The sequence below is a fragment of the Xenopus laevis genome, chromosome 8L (genome assembly GCF_017654675.1).
Source record: "Xenopus laevis strain J_2021 chromosome 8L, Xenopus_laevis_v10.1, whole genome shotgun sequence".
In the NCBI taxonomy this organism is placed as follows: domain Eukaryota; kingdom Metazoa; phylum Chordata; class Amphibia; order Anura; family Pipidae; genus Xenopus; species Xenopus laevis.
This window is the reverse complement of record NC_054385.1, coordinates 14,789,671-14,817,590: the sequence shown is the minus strand read 5'-3', so window position 1 is coordinate 14,817,590 and position 27,920 is coordinate 14,789,671. Positions and strand designations below refer to the sequence as shown.

Sequence of the window (27,920 nt, the reverse complement as noted above, 5' to 3'; positions counted from 1 at the left end):
AGAGAGATCAATATCGCACAAAACAACATGAAGAACACACCAACTTGGCACAACGGAATTGCTTTTCAACGAGGGGGGTGATCCTGGTCTATTGTTCAAACAGCTGGCAAACACCTTTGGGTGAGCTTGTATGTGTGGAATCGCAGAAAAGAAGATGGGGAGCTACTGGGGCATCTTTTGGGAACAGATATTTACTGGCAAAACATTGGTTAGTTTATTGCCAAGACAGAATTTTTGAACATTTAAATCTTTCCTTTAGCAAGGATGTTTCCTGGGGAGGGTCTTTGGGGTTAATCCAGGAAAATCATTTTTTGTCAGGACACACATAATCTTTCAAAATAAACCTACGAAGTTGGTGTCATTCAACTTCTGTAATAAGATATAGGCTTCTGATGTTTCCTTAATATAAATATATATAGCGACATCATTTCGTTTCTGCATGAAAACACAATAGATTTGTAAAGTTCCCTGAACCAACATCAATACAAATAATGTATAGTATGTGAATAGCATTGAATTTTTATCATAAAAGTGTGAGAAATGTTGAAAAGTGACCAAAGCTTCAAGTCTCCTACAGGTCATATGGCGAGTTTGTGAACATGGCAGGAGTCCCTGCGGATCGTTAAGAAGGCAACCAACTGCTCGCATCCCTCCGTGTCACCATCCCGCAAGGACCGGACCGTTATATCTATCGCACTGCAAGTGTATGTCTGATAAACTTCTGTGATCTTTACTTGCTGTCTGCAATGGACAATGGGAATGTTAACCAGATAACACTCCCTCACCACAGATAGCTGCTGGTAGATTCTAAAAACAGGAACTAAATAGTAAAATCCAGGTCCCCACTGCAATACATTCATTTACATTGAGTAGGAGAAACAACACCTGCCAGAAAGCAGTTCATCTTTATAAAAGCAACATGACAGGCAAAAATGACCTGAGATGGCCAAACCCCTAACCACCCAATATTAACTTACAAATACCTTGCTGGTTCAGGAATTAGTTTTTATTTATGATAGAGTGATTATTTGCAGTGAAAAAAGTGGTATTTAGAAATAAAAACTCATCATAAAAATCATCTCTTAAGTATGTAATAGAATGGCAATTTTAAGCAACTTTTTAATTGGTCTTTCATTATGTTTATTGTGTTAATAAGGTAATTGGTTTACCAATTCTAAATTTCTCTGAATCTTTGCAGTTTGTCTAAGAGGGGGTCAACAACAAATGCTCTGTTAGAGGCTACCCGAATTTAGTTTTTATTGCTCACTTTTTTTATTACCTCATCACGCTTATCTATTTCAGGCCTCTTTATTTCATATTCCAGGTGTCTTATTATTACAATTAATGCATGGTTTGACTAGGGTAATTAGACACTAGCAACCAGTATTGCCTAACTTGCACAAGCTTCCGATATAAAGCTAAATACTCAAAAACGCACAAATAGTAAAAAATGAAACCAATGCATATTGTCTCAGAATATCACTTTTCCAGTCACAAGATTTCAAGAGTCCAGATATTAAGGGTTTAGGCCAAATCCTGCAAGAAAAAGTCTCAAATTTCTTCAAAATGCAGAGAAACTTCCCTAAATAATTGCTTTTTTCTCATATTATTCTACCGAGTGTTAATGAATTAAACATTTTTAATGTAGGGGGTATACTTGGAAAGTCATAGGGAACCTATAAAAAAGATAACTATGAAAGTGGAAAATGTTTCTATAACATGGACGTGCGATGAAAAAAAATTGGTACTTGAACAGTGAAAATCTTGGGGGTTATGTTCTGGCAATTTCTAGTAATCGGGTTTGCTATATCCACTTACCCTAGCACAATGCATTGATCTAATAATGACTGTAATCTGAATAATGAGAGGGTCTGAATAAAGTTGAGTAATAAAAAGCAGCATTTGTTTTTTCGGATGGGGTCAGTGACCCCATTTGAAAGGTATTTCTAGAAGAGTAAGAAGAAAAAGGCAATAATTCATAAAACTATATAGTAAAAATAAAGGCCAAATTGAAGGTTGCCTAGAACTAGCTAATCTATAACATATAAAAGTTAATTGAAGGTAAACAACCCTTTAATGACAAGGTCTGTTCTTGACCATATCATTGTAAGTTATATGTACTAATTACCATAATCTTGGGACTGGGGTTTCCTAGGTAAAGGGTCTTTGCGTAATTTGGATCTTCCATACCTTAAGCCTGCCTAGAAATCATTGAGAACATTAAAACAAATGGGTTGTTTTGGGCCACTATATGGTTCATGGCAGATTCATTAGGATCAAGATAAAAATTTAAAAAAAAAGGTAATTTTTTAAATTAAAATGATTTGCTTAAGAGGCCGTTTCACCTTTTCCATTATTTAGTATGGAGCGAGAGTGAGGTCTGATGCAGGGCAGGATAGGTATAGCAGAAGAGCAGCTGCCTAGGGCAGCAACGATTGGGGGGCGCTGGAAGCTAACCTCTTCTGCTACCCAAACAGGCCTAGAATTGCGCCTAAGTAGGGCCCTTCTGTATATGTGAAAGCAGTTTGATCACGGACGCGAGCGCTGCATGCGCACATGCGCATGCGAGCAACAATGCCGGCCTGTGGCATGCGCGACGAGCGCTGATACCCGGGCGCGCGCAAGACTAGGTAACAGATTCGCACAGCGCTGATGTCAGTGCTTGTGGCGATGGGGACAGCGATGAGGCAAGGCGGATTGGCTGGAAGCTGCCCTTGGGCGCCCCGACTGCAGCCAGGCCTGCCTCTGGTTCTGAGAACTTGTAATTGTTTTTGATGTTTTATTATTTGTATTTATGCTTTTATTACAGCAGGTTCAGTTTTCAGGCAATTTGGTTGCTAGGGTCTATTACTCTAAGCAACCATGCCTAGATTTGAATAGGAAACTGAAAGTGAGAGATGGGAGGATGAATAGAAACAAGGAGAAATAAAAGATAAGCGATAGACTACTGTAGCCTACGAGGCAATTGTTTTTTAGGATGGGTTCGGTGAACTTGATTTCGAAAGTCGGGAAAGGAAATTATTCAAAACTATGAAAAATTTAAAAATAATGAAGACAATAGAAAGTTGTATAGAATTAACCATTCTATGATATATTAAGTTAAGTTTATTAAGTTAACTGAAAGGTGAACTCCTCTTTAAATATTGACTTTAGTGAGGAAGGCCTTTCCATAAGCGGTAGCTTTCTGGATAACGGATCCATACCTGTAATAAAGTCTCTGGAGAAATTGTAAAGACTATACAAACCCAATGGTTAAAGGACAGAATGTGTTAACTTAACACTCTGGGAAGTGGATAATATATATATATCAGTTTGTAAATCAGGAGAAAGTGCTGACGTGTAATTGGCTACATCTCTGGGGCAGACAAGACACACTAACTGTTTTTTTTTTAAGTGAAAAACTGACAATCAAGTCAGTATATGAGATTTTCAGATGAGCCTTATTGACTTCAAAGGCCAAACTGCTGTCTCTCTTTCTCCTCTCCACCCTAGCATCCCTTGACTGAGTGACGTGTTCTCTGTCACTCCTCTTTTAAATCAAGAAATATTACATTTCTTGGCTCAGCCAAGAGTCTTCCGTCAGAGCTGCTGGTGTGAGATCAAAACCCAGGTTGCCGACTCGAAATCTAACTTGGAAATGTAACTTGTTATCCTTCTCATTGCTTTATCCACTTTGCAGAATGATTATCATTCCCTTGTGCTGTATAGATCTTTAAATCATTTTCTACTGCCGAAGTGTTCAAAAACCAGTAGGGAAACTAACAATGTGGTAACTTTACAGGTATGGGATCCGTTATCGAAGTGCCGGGCCAAGCCAACCGGGTGCCTTAGGTGACCCAACTGGGCACTGTGCTCCCCTCGGTGACTGCACACGCATACGCAGAAGGGGAGGAAGGGCCGGAGGGAGAGAGTGTCGGAAGGGAGGAGAGAGAGCGTCTGAAGATGCACACGCACGTGCAGAAAGGGAGGGCCGGAGGGAAGAGAGCTTCGGAAAGGTGCACGCGCATGCACAGAAGAGGAGGGAGGGCCGGAGGGGAAAGTGTGTCGGAAGGGAGAGTAAGGAGCGTTGGAAGGTGCACACGCATGCGCAGAAAGGAAAGGGAGGGCCGGAGGGAAGAGAGTGTCGGAAGGGAGAGAGCATCGGAAGGTTCACACGCATGTGCAGAAGGGGAGGGAGGGACGGGGGGGGGGGGAGTGTCGGAAGGGAAGGATGAGAGTGTTGGAAGGGAGGGGAGAGAGCGCCCGGGGGTGAGGAAGGCAGGGGAAAAGTAGTGCACATGGACTAGGGGTAAGGCAGAGGACAGGTACTCTGCCAGCGCCCCTTTCATTGCGCCCTAGGCAGGTGCCTCTTCTGCCTACCCCTAGTTCCGGCCCTGTGTTTATCGTGAAACCCATTATCCAGAAAGTTCCGAATTACATCATCGTCATCTCCCATAGACTACATTTTAAACAATTGATTTCCTTTTCCTCCGGGGAGAATAAGAAAATGGTATAAATTAAATGTTTTATCTATTTATATTGGATCCATTATCAGGAAACCCATTATCCAGAAAATAAAAATGATTTCCTTGTAATAATAAAACAGTACCTTGTACTTGATCCACACTAAGATACAATTAATTCTTATTGGAGGTAAAACCAGCTGATTGGGTTTATTTAATGTTTACATGATTTTCTAGTAGACTTAAAGTATGGCAATCTAAATTACGTAAAGATAAGTTATCCGGAAACACCCAGGTCCCGAGCATTCTGTATAACAGGTCCTGTACTTGTATAAGCTGATTTTTAGGATTATGTGGAATACTTGTATTATTTGGTTATGTTGGTGGATGACCCCTCTTAGCTGATTTTCTTTCAGCCAATCAGCCATCAGAGTATAATTGCATCACTTGAAACAGGATCAGTGTTATGGGCCAATGATTACAGAAATGGGCGACACAATAGGGAAACAAACCCCTGTAGCTGATGGGGATCAGTGCGGAAAGGAAACATGTAAATATAAATGTCATATACATTACAGGATCTAACAGTTCATTTATATAGGCAATAATGGATAATTTTAATAAATAAAATGTATATGTAGAATGTATATAATTTTTATTGTATGCCAAGATAATATTTGTCAGTTATTTATAAGACTTTTGTTTTGGCTTCAGCAACACAGCAGACAACACCAGGTTGTGTTGCAGGAACTTTACATCACAAGGGAATAATGATATTTCAGCAAAGTGGCTAAAACAATGAGAAGGTTAACAAAGTTACATATCTGATTTAGATTCTAAAGAAGTTGGGTTTTGATGTCTGGAGCCTTGGGCTTTTATATGATCGTGGAACTCCTAGGTGACTTCTAATATCCATTTATGTTTGATATCACTTCCCCAAAATGCATAAAGTTGGGCAGTGAGTGGTAATTGGGAGGCAATAACATGTATTATTAAATTAAAATTTTACTGCAATAACACAAGTGCTATATTTAAGGTCACTGTGGGCGCCGTTTCATTTTTTTACCAGCCTGAATATTCAGTATTACATGGGGCATTCCATGAAATGAAGACAAACAGAATGAAGTAGCTCCATGCTGCACTATGTAAATAAAGCAGATATATATATATATATATATATATATATATATATATATACAGTCTATGTATATTGAGAAAGGCCTCTGAAGAGGTCGAAACGTCAGTCTCCTTGTGAATAAAAACCTTTTATATTTTTCTAAGTCCTGAGAGTGCGGACCTTATTCTGTATGATATTGTATATATATATATATATAATGTGTGTACACACAAACACACAGGGGCAAATTTACTAAAGGGCAAAGTGACTAATGCTGGTGAAAATTCGCCAGTGTGACGTCATTTCGGAACTTCACTAATTTACTAACGGTCATCGGCGTAACTTCGCTAGCGATATTTCGCTCCCCAACGCCTGGCAAATTTGCGCTCTGGCGAATGGACGTAACTACATAAATTCACTAAGATGCGGATTTTACTGAACATTACCTCTTGCGCCAGACTTGCCTTCAGCACCTCAGACCAGGCCAAGTGAAATAGAGTAGATAGGACTTCCTAAAAAAATTGTTGAAAATTTTTCTAAGTCCCAAAAAACGCTGGCGACTTTTCATTTTTTCAGGGTGATAGGCTGCAAAAGAGCATAATTTTTTTTTGGGGTAACTGGCTTCCCCCCTACAATTCCTAACATATGGCACATAAACTATACACTGGGCTCATGTGTAGGGCAATATAACAACTTTATTTTATTAAGGTTTCCCAGGCTTGTGTAATGTATTTGCTGCAACATATACGTCCATATTCCCGCCATATGCAAATTAGCCAACGCTAGCGCAACTTCGCTTCACTTGGCGCAGTAACGTTAGCACAACTTCGCCAGCGTTCACGCCCTGGAGGCAACTTCAGATTTAATGAATTATCGTTGTCCTGGCGAATCTACACCTTGTGAAGTGTTGCGCTGTGAGCGAAGCCGTCGCTGGTGATTTTTCGGAGGTTAGTGAATTTGCCCCACAGTTTCTATGCATTTCTTTTTGTGTATTTCTATCAGCCCAAATCTGCCTATGAATGGTCAAGACAAGATACCTTGCACTGAAACACAGGCAGGAGGTGCTGTAGCCCTGAAATATGTTACTCTACAGAAGTAGGATCTAGAGATCAGATCTTTACTGCAACTATAGTCTGGCACGATGTCTTCATTTCACAAAAAATCAAAGATTAAATGGAAATGGGGAAGGCAGTTCTCGAACTGAAGAAGCACCGAGCCCCCCAAAATACTAAGAGAAATGAGAAAGGGGGGAACATACATGCAGGAGAATGTTAATGAAAGCTTGTCTAAGCCACCCGAAATCAAAACCAATAAATTCCTACAACACACAGGGCATAGGAACTGGCACATTATTTAACCTGTTATGTAGTCTGGAGGTGCAGAACATAAAATGGTCCTAATATATGACCCAACAATCCCAGTGAGATGGAGGAATAAAGAACACAATTTATTTTCTCAATAAGAAAGTGCTGGTCAGTATATCCTTTTTATGCTCTGATAGTTGTTGGCCCTGCTCCCAGACTCTACATAGTTTGATTGCAGGCTTCAGATATGCATCTTGATATATAGTTTTGTATATTAGTTAAAGGGGTGGTTAACCTTTCTGATCATTTTTATTATGTTATAGCATGACCAATTCTAAGCAACTTTTCAATTGGTTATCACTATTTTTTGTAGTATTTCAATTATTTGCCTTTTGCTTCTGACTCTTTCCAGCTTCCAAATGGGGGTTAGTGACCCCATTTAACGAATGCTGTGTAAGGCTACACATGTATGGTTATTGCTACTTTATATTATTTCTTTCTGTTTAGATTCCATTCCCATGTTCCAATCTAAGCGTGGTTGCTAGGGTAATTCGGACCCTAGCAACTAGATTCCTAAAATTGCAAACTGGAGAGTTGCTGAATAAAAAGCTAAATAATGTAACAAAAAAAAAAAATCAATTGGAAATTGTCTCAGAATACCACTCTCTACATCATACTAAAAGTTAATTTAGAGGTGAGCAACCCTTTTAAGTAGCCCTTCAGGTCAATGCCTTTTCCATTGTTATAATCTATTGTTTTTTTTCAGTTTTAACACATTGAAGGATTTGTTTGATGAGATTATTTTCTGACCTGTTAATCCAGAATGCTCGGGACCTGGGTTTTTTAACGGATACCGCATCTTTCTGTAATTTGGCTCTTCATACTTTAACGGGGGAATGTAATAAAAATCGCAAAGAGTAAAACAATTCACACCAATAAGAATAAAAATCCACATCTCGCAATGTAATATTGTTCTTAAACTATTACTTTGCGAATTTTAATTTCGCATTGCGAATTTTAATTGCGTGTTTGAAGGTGTCGCAATCTTTCGGAGCAAACATAACGACTTTTTCAGTAAGTTTTATTACATTGACTTCACATTGGCGCAAACTATAACATTCGCAAACGGTCTTCCACTGTTGGAAGTGGTCGCTAAACAGTTTCCAGGTTCGCAAAAGCTATATTAAAATTCGCGCAAAGCAAAATTTGTTCGGGCAGAAGCATATCGTTTTTCTATTTCCGACTTTTATTACATTCCCCCATAAATCTACTAGAAAATTATGTAAACATAAAATAAACCCAATAGGCTGGTTTTGCCTCCAATAAGGATTAATTATATCTCAGTTTAAATCAAGTACAATGTACTGTTTTATTATTACAGAGAAAAAGGAAATCATTTTTCAAAATTTGGATTATTTTAATTATAATGGAGTATATGGCAGATGGGCTTTCTGTAACTCAGAGCTTTCTGGATAAAGGAACAGATGTACACAGATGTATGGAAAGATGTATTTGGTCAGATTGACAAGCAGATAAACAAACGGGCCAGCAGCATGTGGAGTCATTTTGGCATTAAGGTAATACTGTTGCATAGTAAGCTTGATTAAAATGAAGCAAAATCATTCAACAAAATAGGGTTACAATGGCCTACCAGAATACAAAAGGAACCCCTAAATCTAAGGAGAATTCAGTCCTTATTTCCACTAGGGATGCCACCAAATCTACTATTTTGGATTCGGCCGAACCCCCGAATCCTTTGCGAAAGATTCAGCCGAATACCGTATCTGAATCCTAATTTGCATATGCAAATTAGAGGTGGGAAGGGGGAAAACTACTTTTACTACCTTGTTTTGTGACAAAAAGTCACACAATTTCCCTCCCCTCATTTGCATATGCAAATTTGGATTCGGATTTGGTTCGGCCGGGCAGAAGGATTTGGCCGAATCCAAATCCCGCTGAAAAAGGGCGAATCCTGGCCGAAACCCAAACCGAATCTATAGATTTGTTGCATCCCTAATTTCCACCAGGGGCTCTTATAAAATCCTTTAACATTTGGAACTATTGCTGCAAGTGTGGGCCCAAGGGTTTCAGGTTCCCTAGAAGACCCAGTCCGACACAGTAACAAAATCATAGCTGGTTGAATGGCTTCAAAATAAGGTAGTTGGCCAGTTCAGTTAACTAGCTCCTCTAGAAAAGTCCTGCAGCCCAATTATTTCTTGCAACCTGTTCCATTCGGTAAACAGATTATGTGCATTGGAATAATTAGGATTACAGTGAGGGGCATATAAAAGGTATAATTGGTGAATATACACCTCAAACTGTTTTAATTCACCTCCACCTCTCAGCGCAAGACTTTACAATAAATGATTAACAAGGAAGCAGGCTGCACCTCGCACTCGGTTACAGGGCCGGTCTTACCAACTGCGGGGCCCAATTGGAACTATTTTGGTGGGGGCCCCTAAATGGAGTTTTGCCATCTGGCACAGAGTTCCAGGGCTGAATGACGAATAGTAACTGTTTTTCTCTCTGTCCATTCATAATTACTACATTTCACTTATTTATTTTTATTGAGTTCAACTGCATACATAGCACAGGAACTCATTTTCACAGTATATGCAACCAAAGAGTGCATTTTTAAAGAACTACCCTCCTATTGTATGGTAAATATGTATGGTAAATTGTATGTCTGTATGTATGGTAAATAGTACACGGAATACCTATGCTGCCATAGTTTTCTGGGATCTCTCTGTAAAGACTATGAGCAAACTTAGGGGACTGTTCCTGCTGAATTGTGCTTAGTACAGGGAATACCTAGGCTGCCATAGTTTTATGGGATCTCTCTGTACAGACTATGAGCAAACTTAGGGACTGTTCCTGCTGAATTGTGCTTAGTACAGGGGATACCTATGCTGCCATAGTTTTATGGGATCTCTCTGTACAGACTATGAGCAAACTTAGGGGCTGTTCCTGCTGAATTGTGCTTAGTACAGGGAATACCTATGCTGCCATAGTTTTATGGGATCTCTCTGTACAGACTATGAGCAAACTTAGGGGCTGTTCCTGCTGAATTGTGCTTAGTACAGGGGAATACCTATTCTGCCATAGTTTTATCGGACCTCTCTGTACAGACTATGAGCAAACTTAGGGACTGTTCCTGCTGAATTGTGCTTAGTACAGGGAATACCTATGCTGCCATAGTTTTATGGGATCTCTCTGTACAGACTATGAGCAAACTTAGGGACTGTTCCTGCTGAATTGTGCTTAGTACAGGGGAATACCTATGCTGCCATAGTTTTATGATATATTACTACTACTTAGTACAGGGAATACCTATGGGAGAAATATTGAATCTATAGATAGTTCAACATTTCATTTAGCTGTTACTAAAGCACAAATCCCATCATTCTAAGAAAGAAGACACTGATGCAATTTGATTTATAAAACCCAAAAAACATTTAGCAGAATAAACACATTTGCAATTCCATGTATAATACCCCAGAACTAAGAGCAGAATGAACACAGTGAGAATTGCATGTATAAATACCCCCCAAAATCACTTTAGGTGGCACAGTGGCAATTTCAGGAATAAATATCGAAAAATGCATAACAGAAGAATGGCACAAATGCAATTTTTTGCTAGCAAGGGTTACAATTCACAAGGCAGTGTAATAAACGTGATTTGTAGCCTTACTGGGCCAGCATTCTTTTTGAACCGATAGTCTGGGGGGGAGAGGATGAATCTGCAGCACCATCGTCTACCGTCCATCATGCCTGTTAGCCGAGTTCAAACAAAGTATAATGGCGCCTTTCGCCACTGCCTGCAATTGGCTGCTGTCATCTATCCCGTAGGGCACACAGGGCACGTAACAAACGCTCCCTCTCCCAGTCCCACATGTCGCCGCACACTCTCTCAAACCCCCTTAGTATGCTGCTATTTACACAGCCAGCGAAGAGAGAAAAAAAGAAAACAGATACTGCCCTGGGGGCGGGCTTCAGAGCAGTTCGTCGGGTCAGTGTTTACTGCGCGCATCTGGAAACATTGGTGAGGGGAGAAAGGCAGCAAATCCTTGCTCTTGCTTTGATGCGGCTGTGCGGGGCCCCCATGGGCGCGGGGCCCGATTGGGCGCAATAGGTCCAATCGGCCTAAGACCGGCACTGCTCGGTTATTACACTTACTTTATGATGATTAAGGCAACCGAATGTTTTAATAAATCAGAAAAGTAAAAACACGGTGAAAGTGGTTGTTTACGAACTGAATCGACCCGGGATGCACCAAAATCCATCATTGTGAGGTCGGATAGAATACCAAGAGGAACCCTAAACTTGCAGCTTTTATGTTCATTTCAGTTTACGAGAGGAACAAAAGTGGTTGTTCATCTTAAAAGTAACAACTTACCATTGGTCTTCATTTCTTATTTGTGTTTTTCAAATTATCACTGTTTTTTTTTTTGGTCTATGTTTTTGCTGTTCGGATATATATAAGAGTTATCTGGTTGCTAGTGGTTAAATACCCTAGCAACCTGGGCTCTGTGGCTAGATAATTAGCGAATGGATGAAAAAGCAAGCAAAATAATAACAATAAATGTGAAGGGGTGCAGTCAGTCTGTTTTTGGTTGCTGATCCTCAAAAACCAGGTATCATTTTCGGCTGCAGTCTGCAGGATTGGCTAATAAATTACAAATTATACAAAACAAATAATGAATGCCGATTCATTCAGTATGATGTAGAGAGTGATATTCTGAGACAATCTGCAATTGGTTTTCATTTTTTATTATTTGTGATTGTTGCGTTATTTATAGTTTTTCATTCAGCAGTTCTCAAGTTGCAATTTCAGCAATCTGGTTGCTAGGGTCCAAATTCACCTAGCAACCATACAACTGATTTGAATAAGAGACTGGAATATGAATAGGAGAGGACCTGAATAGAAAGATGAGTAATAAAAAGTAGCAATAGCAATACATTTGTAGCCTTACAAAGCGTTGGTCTGGAAAAAGTCAGGAGACAAATAATTAAACAAAACTATACTTTCCATCTTTCAAATGGGGGTCATTGTCCCCATCTAAAAAACAAATGCTCTGCAATGCGACACGTTTATTGTTATTGCTACTTTTTTATTACTCATTCATTTTATTCAGGCCTCTCCTATTCATATTCCAGTCTCTTATTCAAATCAGTGCATGGTTGCTAAGGCAATTCGTAGCTAGCAACTTGTTGAAGGTGAAAAACCCCTTTAAAAAAAAGGGGTTCTATGGAGTAATAGGGTGACTTTATGTGCAGCACTAAAGGATTTAAAGGAGAAGCAAACCTTTTTTATTAAAATCCCCTACCCCCTACCCTACATAGACCCTCTCCCTGCTCCCCGAAGCCTAGGTGTTACCTTTGGTAAATGCCCCTAAGTCATTACTTACTCCTCATTGCAGATTCAGGGCATTCACGGGCGCCATCTTCTTCTCTTCTGTAATATTCCGGTCTTCTTCCGGCGCTTCGGCAATTTCCGTGGCTTTCGTCACATGCACAGTTGTTCGGGACTGGAAGTTTGCGCCAACCAAGATTACCGTAGAGAAAAAGATGGTACCCATGAACACTCTGAATCTCTAACAAGGGGTAAGTAAAGATTTAGGGGCATTTACCCAGGGTAACACCTAGGCTGAGGGGGAGCAGGGAGGGGTAGGGTTGTCACCTGGCCAGTATTTTACCGGCCTGACCAGTAAAATGTTACTTGCCCCCAATGTATTTTTTTTTTAGGCCGGTATTTTTTTCCAAAACAGGCGGCAACCCTAGGAGGGGGTCTATGTAGGGTAGGGGATTTTAATATAAAAGGGTTTGGTTCTCCTTTAAAGGACGGGCTAAGGCAATGGAGGGATTATTATTACATAGAACAACTGTAGTTGTGAGTGTGAATGGTTATAGAGAAGTATACTGTAGGGTATAGCAGAGGATGCAGACCCTGTGGTTGCAGGGGTTAGCAGATAGGGTTGCCACCTGTCTGGTTTTGACCCGGACTGCCCCGTATTTTAAAGGGCTGCCCAGTTCAAAAGTTCCTCCCCAGTTTTCCAAATAAGGAAAAAACTGGGTAGGATTCCCTTGACTGACACGGTGATCGGCCGCGTCATAACCCGTCCCCTGATGTCACGGACACTCCCACCTGTGTCATGACTTTTTACGTGAGTTTATATTTCAGGTTTGGAAGTTCCCTCTGAGCCAGATTAGTGCTGAGCCACGAGGAGACCTGTTACCCACAGCGAATTTAACTTGCATGGATTTTTTAATATCATTTCTGCATCCACAGCGGGAAGAAGATCAGCAGCAAATGTTATATTTCCTCTGGACGAAAGATCAGAGTTGATTAGTTCTCATAAACAAAGGGAGAGTTTGTTTTGAGTCCAGCGAAAACGACTAGCCTTTTTCATCGCATCTGTTTGCCTAGTTGATTTATGGCGGAAGGGCCAATACGATATTTGCTAAACTCAACTCATCAGTCAGATGATTGTAAAAAAAAGTATATATATATCCGTTATCCAGAAAGCTCCAAATTAAGGAAACACCTAGGCTAAGGTAACACCTAGGCTAGGGGGCGGCAGGGAGGGGGTATATGCAGAGTAGAGGATTTAAAAATAAAGGGTTTGGTTCTCCTTTACCTGAATCCAGAGGCGATCCTTGCCCCACCTTGATCCTTGGTGCTAACCTTTTGAGTGCCAGAGAGGGTCCAGGGGGATCCACATTGTCAGTGCAGAGGGCGCAATTTTGCTCTCAACACTAGCATTTCCATCTTGAAACCCTGAAAGTCAGCTATTAAAGGAGTAGTTCTCCTTTAAATTAGCTTTTAGTATGTTATAGACCGGCAAGTTCTTCATTATTTAATTTCAATAATTATTTAATCAGTTGCCTTCTTCTTCCGACACTTACCAGCTTTCAAATGGGGGTCACTGACCCCATCTAAAAAACAAATGCTCTGTAAGGCTATCAATGTATTATTATTGCTACTTTTATTACTCATCTTTATTTTAAAGCCTCTCCTATTCATATTCAAATCAGTGCATGGTTGCTGGGGTAATTTGGATCCTAGCAACCAGATTGCTGAATTTGCAAACTGGAGAGCTGCTGAATAAAAGCTAAATAAATCAAAAACCACAAATGATAAAAGATGAAGCATTTTGCCTCAGAATATCACTCTCTACATCATACTAAAAGTCAATTTAAAGGTGAACAAAACCTTTCAAGTTCCCAGGAGCAGCTTTTTGCCACCCCAGTAACTTGTGGGGTGCTGTCACCTAGTTTCTTAACCCACCTCATTGGCGCAACGCTCCTGACTGAATCCAAATCTTGAAAAAGCTCATTTTGGATCCGGTACAATCCAATTTGTAACCCAATTTGTAAATGCCATGTACTCCCTTATTAAAGTGCATTATCAACCTATTGTATGGATAGTTATGGGGAAGGGTGGAGTTTCTACTCTCTTAGGTCCTTACAACAAGGACAAGGCAAAAGCTGGCCATACAGCTAAACTGTTCTTTGCAAAGGTTGCTAAACAAAGAGATCTTGGCCTGATTAGACCCACCCGCTAGGTCTCAAGGACAACGATCAGATAATATTTCAAGCCTACAGAGACCAATTGGGAAAATGGGATTTTGAAGCCTGTCCCGATATCCTTGCTCCTGTTTTTGCATAAAAATAGAATGCAATTCTAAGCAACTTTTAAATATATATTATTATTATTATACTAAAGTCATTATTTGTTTATAATACACAATATCCTGGAAATGATATCCTTATAAGCGGTGCTTAGTGATGTCATCAGTTATAAACTGAGCTTAGTGATGTCATTTCTGTCATATGACTCAATGAAATGTGTATATTATAATAAAGTACCCTCTGATGTAAAATATGAGGATATTAGAAGTCACCTCCGAGTTCCATGACCTGCATCAAAAAATGTGCTTTTATATGGTCCTGGAACTGCTTGGTAATATCCTTATATTTTACAATAGAGGTTACTTTATTCACTATATATTCTCTGCATCCCTGACTCTATATGAAACTAGCTGATTAACAGACCTGGAGGAGAGTCGACCTTTGCTAAAGAACAGAAAGGGATAAACAAACACTGTTTTCAACTACAATAGATGCTAGTAAATAATTTGTAGTACTAATGCTGTATTACAAATATCCATGCCATATCCCCAGTTAACAAGAGTCACTTTAAAAACAAAAAGAGGAAGGAACATTGTAAATCTTGTAAATTGTTACTAAAATGAATATTTTAGTCACTGGTTAGAGCTCATAACCCCAATTCATCAAAGACAAAAATGTATTATGTGTATTTACATATCTATTGTTCAGTTGGAAACATTTTTTGTACTTGGGAAAGATAATGCCAAGATCCAGAGATGGAGACAGAATTAATGGCTCCCATATATTATTTCCATGCAGCCATCTTACTTTAGCATGTGGAGGAGATTGTGATTGGACAACAGGCTTTTATTTTGCGATTACGCTACTTACTACTTAAAAGTGTACATAAACCTAATCCCTCGTACCTCTTACCAGCAGTTGTTCATCAGCATGTACACTCTTTCGGGAGACATCTTGGGTCTGAAGAGCCTCAGTCCAGCTGAGATTTTATCCACAGCCTCGGAGTTGAAAAAGTGTTCAAATGGAATTTCACTCTTGCTGAACAATTCCCACATAAACACTCCTAAATGAGAGAGAAAAGAAAGAGAACGTGTGATTAGACTGATCCACCAGAGAGCTGGGCTAAACATTGACCCACACTTCCCTTCATATTTATGAAACCATGATATAATGAAATCAGGATACACCAATATTTTCCTATTCCTGTACCCATTTCATGAGCTAAAGGAGGCCCTGGCCAGAGGATGGACCTTCAGGTGAGGCTTGTATTAATAAAGAATGACAACTGCTGCTTAATACAGTCATTTATGGTGGAGTTTGAAATTGCAATCAGCCTATTGAAGAAATTGAGATAACTACGTTATCACAGGCAACTACATTTGTATCACAGGAAAAAAAAACAATTTTATAGGTACTAAAGGTATTAAAAATGCAGGATATGGACAGGTGAAGGTCACAAATGCATCACTGTTTTCTATTGGTTACAGGGCTTGGGCAAAATATCAAATTTAAAAGGACCAGTCCTACTTATATAAGCATCTTGGCCTCCTCAGACATTATCCCTTCCCAAATCACCTTTAATGCAATTCTGTGAACCTTCCTTCATGTGCCATCTTTCACCCAAACACTGATTCTATCACTGTGATCCAGATATGATATGATATCTATGGCAGCACAGTAACTGCACTGACTCAATAGGCCACACATACAAAGAAATACTCTGTGTACGTAATAAGCTATGCATGTACTGCACATCTAAATGGAAATAAATGCCATATGCAACTTACTATTATGAACCTTACTTACAGGGTACACTTCCCCTTTAAGAGCAGGGAACAGAGGTGACTTCACCTTAGGACTGTGACAGTTGGTTCAGTCCGTTGGTTGACACCGTAGTGATTGGTAAGTGGATATTCCCTCTGGGAGATATTTTTTGTCAAATAATGCTTATTTTAATGAAAAAAGAGGGGAAATAGTTGGGTAACACTCCCCAGACTAACAGATATTTATCCTCTCACTGATTTTAGTGAATTTAGAGACTTTTCCCCTAAAATGGGCTTTGGAGAAGACTTTAATCTTAGCACTGGTTGGGAGACACAGACTCAGGATTTGGAAGTTATGCAGGGCTGACAGCAAATATACACGTTTTCTACAGTAACCCCATAAGGAGGAATAAATAGCAATGCTTCTTCCTTTTACACAATAACATTTATTTATAAGTCTCATGATTTAAGAGCAGAGATGAGAGGTGACTTTACACCCAGAGATTTGATATTTGGTTTGGTCCGTTGGTTGAGTGGTGAGAGGTAAATGTGAGAGATTTTTGTGACAAATAACCCATAATTTAGTCAAATAAAGGGGGGAAATAGTTGCGTGATGCCCCCAGACTAGCGGATGTTGTTCCTCTTACTGATTTTAGAGAATTTTCCCCCTAAAATGGGCATTGGAGATGCTTTTACTATTAGTGCTGGTTGGGAGACACAGACCCAGGGTTTGACAGTTGGTTTAGTCCGTTGGTTGGTAAACTGGTGAATGTACTATCCCTATAAGAGATTTAGGGGCTTACAGCAAATATACACTTTTTCCCAATTGAAGCCCATAAACAGATAACATTTGGGGACCCCTGTGCCAGACTAACAGATATTGATTATGTTACTGATGTTATTAAATTTCCCCCTCAAATGGACAATGCCTTTACTTTTAGTGCTGGCTGGGAAATGCAGACCCAGGGTTTGACAGTTGGTTTAGTCCGTTGGTTGGTAGAGTGGTGAATGTACTATCCCTATAAGAGATTTTTTTGCCAAATAATCCTTATTTTAGTGAAAAGGGGGGTGATAAATGTTTGATACCCCCAAGACTAGCGGATGATGCTCCTCTCATTGATTTCAGAGATTTTGGAGAGTTTACCCCTAAAATGGGCTTTGGATATGCTTTTACTCTTAGAGCTGGTTGGGAGACACAGACCCAGGGTTTGACAGTTGGTTTAGTCCATTGGTTGGTAGAGTGGTGAGGGGCTGACAGCAAATATACACTTTTTCCCAATTGAAGCCCATAAACAGATGACATTTGGGGACCCCTGTACCTCACTATAAATACTTTATTTGTATGACCAGTATTAACAGGCTCCTTACAGTTTTGCCCCTCTGCCCCTGGGTATCTAACCTGTTCTGATATACCAACCTTAACATGAATTTAATGGAATACATAGCAATGTCTTTTCCTTTCATGTCTCATGTGCATTCCCTTCAAATGTCCCGGCTGTGGGGGGCAACAGGGTACATGGTAGGGCAGTATTGATTCCAATCAGATTTAATTGCTATTCTGTAAATGTTTCCTATAGCAGGGGGTGGGCAATCTGCACCTGGCCAGTGATCTTATGTACTATGTATTCATACTCTCTATACCAATGCTCATTTCTGATTGGCTGCTGGGAGGTACTGCATTGTACAAACTGAGTGCCAGTAAACGCTGGGAGTGACACAAAGCTCACGTTTAGATCTCTGCTTTCCTCTATATTTTATAGGAAATATTAAGTTAAGTGTTAAAAGCATTATCCTTGAAACTAATTTGTCAATTTATTCTCTTCCCTATACAGATTGCTACAGTGGACGGATTGCTACTTTTTTGGCAAATTACCAGCTCTTTTTGGACTGTGTTTTTTCCTGGCTTCTCCTTAGTTCAGATTTTAACATTCTTTTCTGAACACATATAAGGAGAGCCAGCGTCTAAAGAGGGAGACCCTCTGGGGTCCCCCGGCCTTGTGCCGGCCCCTCTATTTAAGCCAAAAGCCAAAAACACCTAAGGCGTTTTGGTATTTTTTTTTTGCTTTTTATTTTTGAAGATCTGACATCTGAGCTTCTTTTAAGAGGTAATCCTGCAAATACAATTCATACAGTTTATGATTTATTTTACAGCAAACCTGCCCTAATTAAGGGGGAGGGGCAATTTGTAAGGTCCCACATCTCTTTCCCAGGCCTGTACTTGTTTTCTCCAAAAACTGAAGCGCACCTACTTCTTACCTGCCCTTACACCAGTGTCCCAATTCCTGTCAGCTGATGTAGACTGTATATATATATATATATATATATATTTTATAGATAGAAAGAAATGCCTGCTATACATGGCTATATTGATTTTCAGAGAGCATTGGATTTCTTTGATGGCTACAAATTCTGGCAGATGAGAGTTGTAGTTCATAAACACCAGACAATTACATGATGCTCATATAGTATATAGTTTGACTTAAGAACTTATGGTTTAGTAAATAAAATAACTGTTGTCATAGAAGAGACGTATAAATTGGTTTGTATGTTAAACCCCCTTTAGTAAAGGTTCAAGTTTACTGATTTTCACAACCAAATAAAACACAAATATTGTCATTGAGTGATTAGTGAAGAATAAAAGAGATAGATGACTGACAGTAGCACAAGGTATCAGGATAAAACACAAGTGAGCATTCCCATAGGGGAGATTTACAATTAAGATCACCATGGAATGAGTTTATTCTAGTTATAAGCTTGCGGGAAGACACTTTCTTCCCATTAAGGAAGTTTATTTAAACACAGGGTGTCCAATTCAGTGTACAGAACACAAGCCATCAAAATAACTCCTGCCCTGAGTGATATCTTCATACATTTAGTGAGCTACAGAAATATATCGGGGGACTGCTCTCTGTTTAGCAACACCTTTACTGGAGCTTACATCTCCTACTATTATGAAATTGAAGATTGTTCCCATATTTCTTTGGTCTTTTCTTTTGGTAATTCCTGGTGGGTGGTGAATTGTGCATTACAGACAAAATCTGCCAGTTTTTTTAATGCCCAACATCAGCCAGACAGAAAATGAGGGAGATTCTTGACGCGTGGGGGAGAAAGGGGTTTCCCGATAGGGGCATATGGGAAGAAAGGGTGACCCAGACATTTAAACGTGGCAGACCAGGCTTTCTTTGGGATTAAAAGAGTATCCGGTAACCTGCCTTCATTGTCGATATTTTGGTAGGGATAGTTGCTTAAACCTCCCATGTTTAGCTATGTTGGAATTGTATGAGTTGGGGCAATATAATATAACAACTTCATTCCAATATGCAATTTGGTGAAGAGGATTTCTATTGAGAAAGATAAAAATGACCTCTTATCCCATACCAGCACTGACAATGTTTATTTCCCATTACAGGAGTCTCAAGATGGGTGTCCGGAATTCCTGCATTCGTGCTACCAATCCGGTAAGGCTAATGGGATATAACATGTTACTGAAGAGTGCAATGGCCTCAGTCCGGAGGAGATGATTAGTATTTATTGTTTAAAGTAGCAATATATTCCATAGCACAATGTTAGGGAAAAATAAAGCGAATCTGGAATAAAATGGGAAGCCAAGGTTCCTGTTTGAGGGAGCTAGAACAGAGAATTACGGTCCAGGACCTAAGCATTCCAGATAAAAGATCCCATACCTGTACTCTCCCATAGACTCCATTTTATCCAAATAATCCAAATTGTTAAAAATGATGTCCTTTTTCTCTGTAATAATAAAACATTATCTTGTACTTGATCCCAACTAAGATATAATTAATCCTTATTTGAAGCAAAACCAGCCTGTTGGGGTTATTTAATGGTTAAATGAATTTCTAGTAGACTTAAGGCATGAAGACCCAAACTACAGAAAATCTGTTATCCGGAAAACCCCAAGTCCTGAGCATTCTGGATAACAGGTCCCCATACCTGTATAAACATCAAACAAATAGCAATGCCATGATGTAGATTAGAATTGGAATATGGACTTACCAGTGGAGAATAAAATCTTGAGCCTGGTGACATTTCAGCGCAGAGAGAGATTGAGAAGTAGCAGCTACTGACACCAGCAGATTTGCTCCTCACTGGAGCTGGAGGGCTTGGCCAACAGTTTTAGTGATTCTAGAATTGAAAGAAAAAAAGTGTAAATTACAGTAATTTAGGCAGGCAATAACCAACTATTGTTTCCATAACTTTTTCTCCTTTCTACAGGACAATCATGAGGTTTTGTCTCCAAAACTTTGTGATATGCAGCCAAGGTTACATCTATTGGCCAATAAAGAGCAGGTAATGGGAGAAATAAAGAAGGAGATGCGCATTGCAGCGGGCGCTGAAAGCTCTACAGAGTGACTCAGACAAGGAGACCTTAGTCCGTCTGAGGAAGTTTATGAAGGAGTCGGGGAAAAAGCTGAAAATTCTTTATGCCACCCTTCAAAACCTGAATGTGGCAATTGCACAGAAGGACCCTGAGATTCACCCAGGTTCTCCCCATGACCCACCAACAAATGCCCCAGAGGATTCCTGTGTTAGGGATGAGTCACCAGCAGTTGCCTTGACACCGGAAGAACCAGCCACCACAAGTGAGAGGGACACCACGGCACAAGATCCAGCACCAGCACTGCCACTGGCTGTCACTGAGGGCAGGTAAGATGCAGAGTTCGGCTTATTATGAACTGTATTCTCTGTATATGGCCAGGGCCGCCATCAGGGGGGCACAGGGGGGGGGGCAGTTGTCCCGAGCCCTGAAGTTTTTTTTGAGTGTTGGGGGGACAGCCTGCTGCAATGTTTATAATAGAGGACTGGGGCTCTGGTGTGCCCTCGTTGGTTGTTTAAGTTTAAGTCCCGGTAAAGCTGTACAGGGATTGGATGGGTAAAGTAGAATCTTCCCCTCCAGCCTAACCAATCCCAATGTAGTTTCACCGGGACTTAACTTAATCGACCAATGAGGGCACAGAGATCTGAATAGGACAGAAATAATGCTGAAACTGGAGCTCCCGTCCTTTCTTAGAAACTTTGCAGAATGCTGACGGGGGGGGGGACCCGGCAATCAAGTAAGTGAAGCATGACTGAGACCCCCTTAAGAGCCAAACTTATGGGGAACCCTGGCAAAAAAAAATACATTTTGGGTGGGCTGCCACCAATGTTTTTTTTTTTACTTAAAGGAGGGTCCTGGCCACCAGTGGCTTTTTATAACTTGGGGGGAGCAGGCAATCAATATTTTTTACTTGCAGGAGGGGGGCCCCTGATCACCAATGGCTTTTATAACTGGGGGGGGGGTTACTGTTTCAGCTCTGATGTTTGTTTGGCTTTTTTTCTGTGGGGTGGGCAAAATATGGGGTGGGGCTTGGGGGCAGGTGGGCCCAGAAAATTTTGCCGGACAGGCCCCGGTGATTTCTGAAGGAGGCCCTGTATACGGCTATTGTAGTTCTTTTGGTGGAGGTGTAATACTCCAGATACAGACATGGCACCTGAATTCACCCTGTACTGTGCTGGCAAATCATTCTCTGCCTCTGAAAGGGCTGAACTCCAATGTCTATGTACATATACAGCTCTTAGCTTCCCATGTTAGTAAAACACAAGCATAATAACAAACTTACATTTTCCCTATAGTGAGATGTCTGCGGATGAAGTGAACATCGGCTCAACTCATCCAGAAAACACAGCAGAAGACTTTCCACCGGCTGTGACGACGGAACCAGAGTAAGATACAGTACAACCTGCAACTGATGATACTATCAACATTTCATTTGAAATAACAATGAGTTCAATTCTGCAATTCTTTTTCAGAGTTTTGCATTTGACCAACTGCACTCTGCAAGACTTCACCCAACGAGGTTTCCTAGGCGAGGGCGGATTTGGGAAGGTAATATTTAACTAAATCCATTATTAGGATGACTATTGGGCACATGCAAGAACACTGGCTAAACAGTTAGTTCTGTTACCTTGCAATGCTGGGAGCAAGATGGATTCTTGGAGCTCTCTGCAAGGGGTTTGGAGGTTCTGCATGTATCTTCCTGTGTTTCTTTAAAATTCCCTCAATATATTCTCTCATTCCAGGTTCTCCATGTGCAACACACGGCATCAAAAAGATCGTATGCCCTGAAGATCCTAAAAAAACAGAAGATCACCACCTTAAGGGATGTTGAAAGGTCAGTTTATGGGAATGATCAACTTGGCTAGTTTGGCTTTATTACTTACCCATGTCCCTTTCAAACAGCTGTAGCGCTCTGATATTACCCTGATAATGCAAGCAATGCCTAACTAGTTATGGTGTCTTGGGACTTCCACTAACATCTCCCATTAGTACTATACTAAATAATCTAAGACAATAATGTGGCTCCTATGGGCAGAATGACACTTTCTCTACTGGCTTGTTTTGATAATGAATGCTTTTAATATTCAGGATTTTGGTCGAGAAACGGGTCGCTCTCACAGCAGCTGTCCACCCCTTCACCGTGGATCTACATGCCACCTTCCAGTCAGACCACCATCTCTTCTTCCTCATGGAGTATGTCGCTGGAGGCTGCTTAAGGACTCTCCTGGAGAGGGAACGTAAAATTTGGACAACGGAGGACTACGTACGTAATAATGGAACCTTTTACCTAGTGTCATGTGGCGCTATTTAAATATAATACCATTCATACAAACTAAACCATAAAATAGCAGGCCACAACAACCACAGAACTGTGGCTGCTACTCTTTGTTCCACCACAATGTTTCGGATCACATGGGACCCTTTCACAAGTGTGTCTTTCTCAAGTCACACACTTGAGAAAGGGTCCATGTGATCCGAAACATGTCATAGTAATAAAAGTAGCAGCACAGTTCTGTGGTTGTTGTGGCTTACTTCGTTTGTAGGAATTGATCAATTTCTGGCCTTTACTGTGTGACCTGAGAGGGTGAGCGCACAGGATAAGGAACTCAAGGGACGTGCTGAGGAAAACTACACAAGTTTGAAAACCCATAAATAGGCATATGGATCTGGCTCCTTGTTTATCGAAGGAAGCAGCCATATTACACAAATGCAAGAGGCTTTATTTAGAAATACATAAGAAATTTTTAATAAGTTCGGAGCTGCATACACAACTTACCATTATAGTCAGTGGGGTCTCTTAAATCACAGCGAGCCTGTAATATTTAGACTGAGATATCACCACCCTGTGCTACACTAACAAATAAATGGCTATGTATTCAATAACCTACTGATGGGAGTCATTTTCTCTTTGCAGGTTTCTATGCTGCGTGCACAGTGCTGGCCATCTCCTATTTGCACGAAAATGGTATCATACACCGGTAAGTATAGATATATATCAATACTTTTTTTAAATATATGAAAACATTTGCAATATAAAATATAAGAGAATATTATGCTAAACTTTTAAGAAGCCACGATTAATGTCCCCTATAGAGCTTGCTCCACAAGAGCATGACAACTTCAGCCTTGTGCCTTTATATGGTCAAGAATCTCCTCAGTGACTTAAGTTTAAAAAAGGTTGTTATTCACTATATAATCACTAATTATTTCCCCTTTTGTGTGCCAGTGAACTTGTACTTTTCTAACATTTGCCGTTGTATTAACAGAGATCTCAAGCCGGAAACCTGCTCTTAGACAGCAACGGGTACATCAAACTGGCTGATTTCGGACTATGCAAAGACGGTAAGGTTTCTCATAAACTTACATGTCAAAAAGGGTTGCGCTTCGTGTTATGTTTTTGAGACTCACTAAGTGACTGACATTTGTAGTTTCATATTATGAGAACGCAAGAGTGAAATTCACCTAAAGAGTTATGCTTTAGCAGATCAGATTAAAGGAGAAGGAAAGGTGAATTACTAGAGGGTGCCAATTGTTAGGCAATTGATTTGTATCACTTAATATTTAGTGAGAACATAGATCGGAGTTACCCTAGAATGTAATCTATAGAAAGACGTCTAATGTAATAAAAACCTTATATTTTTGCATCTCTCTAACCTGTTAGTCAGTTAGAAAGGGGGGCCACATGGGACCTAACTGTTCAGTTTGTTTGCTGATCATGCAGCTCAGGATGAAAAGAAAACAAACTGAACTGTTCCTTTCTTGTACTTTGAGTCTGAGCCGCTACTGATAAATAAGCCCCACTGGTTTCCAGTTTACTTACAGTTACTGTTTTTTGCAGGAATTGGCTATGGGGACAGAACACGCAGCCTGACTGGAACCTATGACTACATGGCTCCGAAGTCCTCTCCAGGCTGCCGTATTCAAGATCTGCAGATTGGTGGTCTCTGGGCATCGTGATCTTCGAGATGCTAGTCGGGGACGTAAGTACAAAGCTCAATAAGTGCACTGAATAGGTGAATGTACATTAAGTTGGAAAAACATCAAACATCAACTATTTTAGCTCCGTATGGCCATAGAGTAATCAGTTGTTTGTATTGCAGAATTGATCACGTGTGTAGGGAATATAAATATTTCACGATATACTCAAAGCTATCTTTAATAAAAGCCCCTTAATGTATATATAGCAACAGGTTTTGTAGTCTTCTTGGTCAGTTACACCTGATTAGTTCTTTAATCTATAATAACAGATCTTTCTTATGTTTCACATTGCAGCTACCATGGATGAGACCATCTATTGGCGTCGTCTGCCCAAAGTTCCTGGCTGAGGATGCAGCTATTTAATATCAGGGGTAAGTTACACAGCAAGTTAAGGGTGCATGGTGTGGTTTAACCAGTGATTCATGAATAGGTAGCACTATCCTATTTGTGCAGTCTAACAGTATTAAGCCTTTATAGCCATTAACTGGCACACAGCACTGCAACAAAGCTGATCTACTAATGTTTCTCTCTTTTTCTTTAGCTTTTACCAGTTGGGACCCATGGATGCGGCTGGGCTCCAGCGAGGAAGATGCAGGTGAACTAATGTTTCATCATTTCTTTCGAGTAAGTTACTTCAGTCAATTTTTGCTAGCTACAAAATGAACTAAAGGTACAGATGGACAAAGAATTAATAAAGAATGTTTTATATTGTCTATTAACCAGGCATTGACTGGCTGGCTTTGGTACAGAGAAAATTGCAGCCCCCATTCATACCGGAGGATGTTGGACTTTCCGACGATGGACCCCTGTTATGAAACATCTACTTCTAACACCTCCCTCCGAGGGTTGCTTGGCAATAAGAAAGAGATCGCCGATGCCTTTGGGAGCTTCGATTATTCCGCAATATAGAGCTGCGTGATCATCCTGCAACGCAAAGATCATTGCCATCAACCCGCCGTTGACAGAAGATTGGGGACACATGAAAAAACGGCAACATCAGGTCATCTTGCTTTCTGTTTCTCTTCCATCCCAGAGCAATTAGCGGTACCCCTCCTCCTTCACATAGCTCCACCAGCGGTGCCCCATCTCCTCTACCGTAGCTCCACCGGCGGTGCCCTCCCTTCCTACTAAAATATAGCATCATAAACAGGAGCGCACTTAAGCCACTCGGTAAACCCTGCATTCCTTTTCACTCCATCCCCCAAGTGTGCAGAAGCCGGGTCTGCAGGCTGCTGGGGCTCCAATGGAATGAAACGGAATGCAGCATTCACCGAGCTGCTTAACGGTGCTCATGTTTAAGCTGCCATATTGCTTACCGTAATTCCACCTGCGGTGCCTCCCTTTCCACCTAAAATATGGTTTCATGGGCAGATGCACCTAAGCCACTCGGTAGTCCCTGCATTCCATTTCACTCAATCCCTCAGTGTGCAGAAGCCGGGTCTGCAAGCTGTCTGGGCTGCCAGTTCTCCAATGGAATGGAATGGAATGCAGCATTCACCTAGCAGCTTAATGGCGCTCATGCGTATGCTGCCATATTGCTTTCTTTTTCTTTTCCTTCATTCCAATTCCACCAGCAGTTGTCCCTCTTATATAGTATCATAAACTGGAGCACCATTTAGCCACTCGGTAGACTCTGCATTCCTTTCAACTCCATCCCTCAGTGTGCAAATGCCGGGGTGTGCAGGCTGCCTGGGTTCAATGGAATGGATTGGAATGCAGCATTCATCTAGCTGCTAAACGGTGCTCATGTTTACGTAGCCTTATTGCTTTTTGTTTCCCTTCCTGCCACTGTAATTCCACCAGCAGTCCCTCCCTTCCCATCTTAAATATGGTTTCATAGACAGAAGCCCCCTTAAGCCACATGGTAGACCCTTCATTTCTTTTCTCTCCATCCCTCAGACTGCAAAAGCCGGGTCTGCAGGCTGCAAGGGACCAAAGAAATGGAATGCAGAGTTCACCTAGCAGCCTAAAGGCGCTCATGTGTATGCTGCCATATTACCATCTGTTTCCCTTACCCTCTTTCTCTTGATTAAATATGGCAAATTGATCCTGGGAGCAAATCCGATTGCCGTTAAGGAGTCAGGAAGGAATTTTTCCCTCACAAAGGGTTTTTGCCTTCCTCTGGATCAAATAGCCCTATTTATCCTATAATAATTATTAATAAAGCTGTGCGTTTCACAGATTTAACCATCAGTCTGCGGAGTCTTTATTCTGGGTATAAAGCTAGGGGTAACTCATAAGAGGTGGGAGGGTGAGAATGAATGAAAAAACACTTAGGGGTTAAAAAAAACTTGGGGAAAAAAGTTTTTTTTTACTATAAAATCTGAATTTTTAGTAAAAAAAAAGAATCAAAATTTTCAGGATTTTTTATACCCGGATGGAAAAAGTCTGAATCCGAAAATCCGGCATCTCATATCTGACGAGGTTGTATATAAATCAATGCGAGAAGTCCAGAATATATCCTAATCTATGCAATAATCCCAAAATTTAGTGAATTCCGGGAAAAGGGGTGGGCATTCTACCTGTGTGGGTAAATGGATGGGCGGGCTACCTGTGTGGTAAAGAGGTGGGCGGGGTTGCCTGTGTGGGTAATGGGGGATGGGCTGCTTGTGTGGGTAAAGGGGTGGGTGGACTGCCTGTGTGGGTAAAAGGGAGGGTGGACTCCCTGTGTGGGTAAAAGGGAGGGTCAGTTCCCTGTGTGGGTAAAGGGGAAGGTGGGCTCCCTGTGTGGGTAAAGAGAGGGTAGGACTGATTGCTACAAGTCTGTAGGATATAACAACCCCAGGGTAAACTGTGCCAAATTAATAGAATATGCAAGTGTTTTCTGAAAAACTGAGTTTATTCATTAAAAGGAAATCAATGTTAGCAGAGCCACTACCAAATGCCATATGGCCTTCCTCTGTCTCCGCAACTCTTTTAGATTTGCCGCACACCACTTACTTCATGTTGCTCGGTGCAATCATATCCTAGGCCGCTTCCAAGCCCAACACGGCAACAGATTCCAATTAGGCAAGAAGCACACCAGTTCAGCTAGGCAATGCCTTTAGCACATTTATTTGCAGAAGAATTGAACGCACTCGGGGTCCATCCCCTCCCTCCCTTGCACCCGAGGAAGGGGTTGGACCCCGAAAGCTTGTGCGTTCAATACTTCTGCAAATAAATGTGCTGAAGGCATTGCCTAGCTGAACTTGTGTGCTTCTTCCCTTCCTCTGTCTCCTGCACAAACTGTTGGAAAACCTAGGGAGCCCTCCAGCCATCAACGGATCTCCACTGTCCTGAACAAGCGAATTTATCTCTATATATCAGCATGAGAGCTGTGAAGATGTTGAATTCTCTCCCTGAATCAGT

General features: G+C 40.8%; 2 protein-coding genes and 2 long non-coding RNA genes across 9 annotated transcripts in view; 3 read left to right on the top strand and 1 right to left on the bottom strand.

Annotated features, from left to right (window-relative positions):
- The window catches only part of ribc1.L (RIB43A domain with coiled-coils 1 L homeolog), a 73,953-nt gene that overhangs the window by 40,139 nt on the left and 5,894 nt on the right, over positions 1-27,920 (bottom strand). For 2 of the 6 annotated variants that reach the window (XM_041572152.1, XM_041572153.1), the window contains exons 1-2: positions 21,877-22,164; positions 20,273-20,401 (exon numbers count right to left, since the gene is read on the bottom strand). The exons of 1 other annotated variant lie outside the window; for it this stretch is intronic. In XM_041572152.1, coding sequence (XP_041428086.1) covers positions 20,273-20,305 — 33 coding nt within the window. In that variant the 5' untranslated portion in view covers positions 20,306-20,401; positions 21,877-22,164. Of the gene's footprint in view, positions 1-15,407; positions 15,559-20,272; positions 20,402-21,876; positions 22,168-27,920 lie in introns of those variants that run through there. 3 more of the 6 variants (XM_041572157.1, XM_041572155.1, XM_041572156.1) reach the window with 3 other exon arrangements.
- On the top strand, positions 16,763-20,608 carry LOC121397135. Its single transcript, XR_005963487.1, has 3 exons — positions 16,763-18,363; positions 19,668-19,716; positions 20,492-20,608. It is a non-coding gene; the product is annotated as an uncharacterized LOC121397135 (long non-coding RNA).
- LOC121397076 (probable serine/threonine-protein kinase DDB_G0277449) lies at positions 20,667-23,709 on the top strand. Its single transcript, XM_041573003.1, has 7 exons — positions 20,667-20,923; positions 21,890-21,979; positions 22,067-22,142; positions 22,337-22,428; positions 22,683-22,861; positions 23,509-23,572; positions 23,688-23,709. Exons 1-7 carry the CDS (start codon positions 20,667-20,669, stop codon positions 23,707-23,709), a joined length of 780 nt encoding a protein of 259 aa, XP_041428937.1.
- LOC121397133 lies at positions 23,860-24,933 on the top strand. Its single transcript, XR_005963485.1, has 3 exons — positions 23,860-23,936; positions 24,433-24,574; positions 24,867-24,933. It is a non-coding gene; the product is annotated as an uncharacterized LOC121397133 (long non-coding RNA).

Bases quoted from the DNA above. Each gene is read 5' to 3' on its own strand.
- LOC121397076 (XM_041573003.1), top strand. From the start codon at position 20,667: ATGAAGGAGTCGGGGAAAAAGCTGAAAATTCTTTATGCCACCCTTCAA. The intron at 22,143-22,336 runs GTAATATTTAAC...CTCTCATTCCAG, and splicing joins GCGAGGGCGGATTTGGGAAG to GTTCTCCATGTGCAACACAC. The intron at 22,429-22,682 runs GTCAGTTTATGG...TTTAATATTCAG, and splicing joins ACCTTAAGGGATGTTGAAAG to GATTTTGGTCGAGAAACGGG.